This window comes from Engraulis encrasicolus, chromosome 7, assembly GCF_034702125.1.
Source record: "Engraulis encrasicolus isolate BLACKSEA-1 chromosome 7, IST_EnEncr_1.0, whole genome shotgun sequence".
In the NCBI taxonomy this organism is placed as follows: domain Eukaryota; kingdom Metazoa; phylum Chordata; class Actinopteri; order Clupeiformes; family Engraulidae; genus Engraulis; species Engraulis encrasicolus.
In genome coordinates this window covers 45,524,171-45,529,170 of record NC_085863.1, presented here as the reverse complement: position 1 = coordinate 45,529,170, position 5,000 = coordinate 45,524,171, and the positions used below count along the sequence as shown (strand labels likewise).

The 5,000-nt window shown below is 47.3% G+C and overlaps 1 protein-coding gene across 3 annotated transcripts in view; it reads right to left on the bottom strand.

Annotated features, from left to right (window-relative positions):
* Nucleotides 1-5,000, bottom strand: part of si:dkeyp-23e4.3 (rho GTPase-activating protein 7) — a 166,325-nt gene that overhangs the window by 40,580 nt on the left and 120,745 nt on the right. For 2 of the 3 annotated variants that reach the window (XM_063203662.1, XM_063203664.1), the window contains exons 2-5: nucleotides 3,479-3,550; nucleotides 3,229-3,310; nucleotides 2,634-2,697; nucleotides 1-911 (exon numbers count right to left, since the gene is read on the bottom strand). The exon at nucleotides 1-911 is cut by the window's left edge and continues 696 nt beyond it. In XM_063203662.1, coding sequence (XP_063059732.1) covers nucleotides 1-911; nucleotides 2,634-2,697; nucleotides 3,229-3,310; nucleotides 3,479-3,550 — 1,129 coding nt within the window. Of the gene's footprint in view, nucleotides 912-998; nucleotides 2,698-3,228; nucleotides 3,311-3,478; nucleotides 3,551-5,000 lie in introns of those variants that run through there. The other variant, XM_063203665.1, reaches the window with a different exon arrangement.

Here is a 5,000-nt window from a genome sequence, read left to right as displayed (position 1 = left end):
ATGCTCTGATCCTGATTCTCCTGATCCAGATCTTGGCTCTGGTTGGGACCTTGGGTCTGGTTCCAGGCCCGGTTGCGCTTGATGTTCCCCCGAACACGTGTCACTGGGCTGGGGGTGCTGACTACGCTGCCACTCTCCGAGGCACTGCCACTGGAGGCAGACGGGCTGGAAGCTGGTGTCGAAGACGCTGATGAGGAGGAGGAAGAGGAAGCAGATGAGAAGGACGAGGCGACCCTGTGTCCCATTGGCGCTTTACCCTTCAACTCCGCAATGTCCAGACAGTTCAGCTGCCTCAGCCGCTCCTGATCTGGGCCGTCCAGCAGAACCGGCCCGCTGATCAACAGCCTGGTGTTTCGACCCAGACTGCGGCTGCGTGCCCGGTTTGACCCAGCGCCGACCACATCCGCAACGCTCCCACTGCTTCCTCCTTTGGAGGGGCCCCGCAGTCGGAGCCGCTCCATTTTCCGCAGCAGGCTAGGGCCCTTCTTGTGTGGGGGCTTGTGTGCCAGTACTGGAGTGAGGGGTCCCCCGCTACTGCAGCTGGGGGTGTGGGAGGGGGACGACGGGCTGCTGAGGAAGGTGCCCAGGGAGGTGGGCATGGTGCGGGACATCTGGCTGAGAAGGCCGTCTTCCTCCTCCTCCATCTTGAATCCATTGCCGTCTGCGGCGCCATCGCTGTCGAAGCTGCTGGAGCTACGAGTTGAGCACACCTCCTGCCCCTCGTCGTGATTGTCGCTCGGAGACGTCGCCCGGCGATTATTCCTCTGAGTTGACGATCGTGGGCTCTCTGGAACGGCGAGGAACTTCAGCTCTTCTTTGCTGTCTACCCGCCGTACCCATGAGCTGTTCTTGTGGTTGAAGGTCCACTTGGAACTAATGGCACATGGCTCCTCATCGTCTGACTCTTCACTCTTCAAAAAATAAAAAAAACATTACGGAATTGAAGACATTACCGTAAAAGGCTGATGAAAGACACTATCACACTCACAGATACATACCGTACACAGACAATCTTGATTTAGGTCAATGTTCATGCATTTTTCTATTTACTCTTCACTCTTCAAAAGAAAAAAAACATTACAGAATTGAAGATATTACTGTAAAACGCTGATGAAAGACACATCACCCACACAGATACATAGAAACTCTTGATTTATGTCAATGTTTATCCATTTTTCTATTTACTTTTTATGCCTTCAGCATATCTACCCTCTCCTGTGAAGAACGTCCTGCATTCAGTTTATGTCCATCAAAAGAGCAAAGTTGAAAGTAACTTTAAGGTACTGTAGCTCCATCTTCAAGCTCCAAAATGAAGCTTAGCACATTTGACTTCCCTCTACTCATCAGTATCATAAGCCAATGGTTTGGCAATTGTTATGGTACAGTGGTTAGGCAAAATATACCTAAGAAGCCAGCATGAATCAGCCAACATACAGTTACCCGACTGAACTGGTGTTAAGTGTGCACCATACTGAGGCAATGTGTGCAGAGTGTAAGAGAAGTGTTTTCTTCTCCAATATTAATGAAAAGTCTTCAAAACCCAACCCAGTCGAGTCCTACTCGGTCTGTACAGTTGTCATAGATACATACTCACTCCTAATGAGTTTGTGTCAGTCAGCCAAGATAGAGGGCCCTTCTCAAAACCTAGGACAGTGTCCTTCCAAGTGTATCAGCCTAATTAGTCACACCCAGTGATTGGATACTCTTTATTAGTCATACCCAGTGATTGGATATTCTGTAGAGTTTACCAAAGAGTATCCAATCACTTGGCGTAACTAATTAGGCTGATACACTTGGAAGGACACTGTCCTAGGTTTTGAGAAAGACCGTGTGTGGCTTTGATTGAACTACTAATAGTCAAGTGAGCACCATACGGAGAAGTGGAGGAACAGGTGAACACACCTCGCCGAGGATCAACTGGCTCATTGAGCCAAAGAGCTGTGTGACTTCTACGATGATTTCAAGAAACCTTCACTGAAAGTATTAAGCCCTACATGCTTTCCGTGTAAAGTAAGCTCACTGTTCTGTTTGTGTAGCTAAGCATTGTGAAACAGCAACAGTGTGAGAGAGAGAGAGTTGCTCACTGTTCACTGGCTGGGTGGTTTATGTTATGCTGGCCCGTAAAACCGCAAACCATTATCCAATGCTATGCCACGACTGTGGGAGTGTAACCAAACAGATGGGTTTCCATGGGAGCAGATGTACATAAAGAGGGCCCCTAATAAACGAACTGTTAATCCTGTCCACTACACCACAGGGTGACGCTATGTATAGTTTATATAGGCAGATTTGTGAGCATGTAAAAAATGTGTCTGGTTATCATGTGACTCCACTGCATGTTTCTCTGCGTGCCTTTGCTGAGGGTGCCTTTTAGAGAGTGAGCAACAATCTTATTTATCTCAGAAAGTGTTTAATTCTTGAAACATGCTTTCGTCATGGAAGTCAATCATTGTACTTAATCGCGATGTTGTGCTATGCATGGAAAAACATGGAAATATTTGTTTGCGTCTCATGGCTGTCTTAGTAGTAGCCTCATGGGTTAGTGGGTCAGTGGTGTGATGCAGTGCGCTCTATGGGATGTACGATGCAGTGTGGAGTAGTGCAGACCCTTTCACCGCACGGCTTCCACTCACCCGCCTCTTCATCCGGCCAGTCTCCTGGTTCATCTCCACACATTTGTTTAGGGTGATCAGTCTCCTGGGAGTCACAAGAACAAACAAAACAAACAAAAAAACAAACAGTCTGAGAAAACAATTCAATCAGGGGGGTATTCCAAGAACATGTTTAAGTGATAAACCTGGCTAAGTTAACCATCACCAAGTCGTTAACATGCTAATAGATTGCCCACGGGTATCATTAAGTTAAGGAAATGAGGACTCCAGGCTCTTCTATTTGATGATTTACCACTACCTCAAGGTTAACTTAACTTTGTATACGACTGTGCCAGATTCTTTAAATACCCCCTAGCAGGAACAGTCCCCCTTTGTAATGAACCCCTTTGCGCATCTTACAACTTAACTGTCACCAAATTTGTAATGATCAAGTCTTAATTTGTTACTCAAGGCTTCAGTAATGATGTAGTCGGGTCTTTTCAGCAAAGACTAAACGTGCCCTCTGGTGGGCCCATCTCCACAAAGAAGCTACGTAACAGGGTAACTAGATGCGACCCAGGACCATATGTGGTAATACGGAGGGTGAGAGAGCAGAGACAGAAACAAACTTCGGTACCTGCACAGGGAGTCAATGGCATCCTTCTCCAAGAAGGCATGGTCGCTCTTCGCCCAGTCTAAGTCGATGGGGAAACGGCAATCTGGAAGGGTAAACAAGGAGCAGAAAGGCGGGACTGTCATGCAACTGTAATATTTGTTGTCAGGTTAAACACGTCGCCAAAGCCTCAGATGGAAAGGCGGCACGGCACGCTCGGCGGCATATTGATACGAAAATGTAAACGACGAAATTTGCAAGAATGAATATTTACCTTTGAAGAGCTGCGCATACTGTGGAAACCCGGCAGCCACCAGCCAATCACAGGCCTGTTTGGCTTCAATCTCTAGCAGACAGGAAACACACACACACACACACACACACACACACACACACACACACACACACACACACACACACACACACAAAACACACACACACACAAAACACACATGGACACGCATGAGTAAGTGGGTATTCATGTTTGGCTTGATCCTTTTTAGCAAACAAATATTTCTAGAAGGCGTGTAAGGTATTACCACCCTCCATCGCTCTACCACTCCCCCCCACGCAACCCTTAATTAAATTAGCTTTTTAAATTAAGAACAAGAGATTAGTATTTTCCGAGAAACTCTTTTGTTACCCCTTGAGTTTAATCGAAACATCCCTTTCGCTTCCCTTGTACTCCCCTCACAATATGTCCTCCACCCCCATAATGACAGCATATATTCATATCCTGTGGATTATTAAATGCTACCCCCATCCCTCCGACACACACGCACACACACATGCACACACACACACACTAACCCACACACACACACACACACACACACACACACACACACACACACACACACACACACACACACACACACACACACACACACACACACACACACACACACACACACACACACACACACACACACACACACACACACACACACTAACGCTCACACACACGCGCACTCACACACACACGCGCTCACACAGACACACACACACACACACACACACACACAAAGTCACACACACACACACACACACACACACACACACACACACACACACACACACACACACACACACACACACACAAACTCACACGTGTTACACAAACATTACAAAAACCATTATCAAACTGACAAAGCCTAATTAAATTCATCAGAAGAATCAAGAAAGAGCCACTTCCCACTTCCCACTTACTTCCCCCTTTTCAAAGCACGTCTTCTTCAGAATTGTTCAGTAATAAAAAGAACAACAACAACCACAACACAGCTGCCATCACCAGCACAATAATTGAAAAAAAGGAGGAAGGCGACAACTACAATGAGTGACAATAACGATGATTGGTTGCCAAGGACAGATGGTGGTCATTTTTTTCCTTTGAAAAAAGCGGCTGGCCAACCATAAAGTAGCGCTGGGATGGCAGGCAGGCAGGCAGGCGGGAGCTGTTCTGGCTCCCAAGCGTGGCCGAGGGGTCAATGGCAGCACCAGCTGCAGCCCGCTTCCAACCCAGCAGATGGCTCTACTATGTAAACACACAGCCGAGTCTTACGCGCACATTTACACTTGTAGACACACACACACACACACACACACACACAGAGACACACACAGACACACACACACACACACACACACACACACACACACACACACACACACACACACACACACACACACACATAGAGACACACACACACTTATGCACGCACAGACTTACATGCACCCCCCCCCCCCACACACACACACACACACACATATACACACATAGACACACACACATGCTG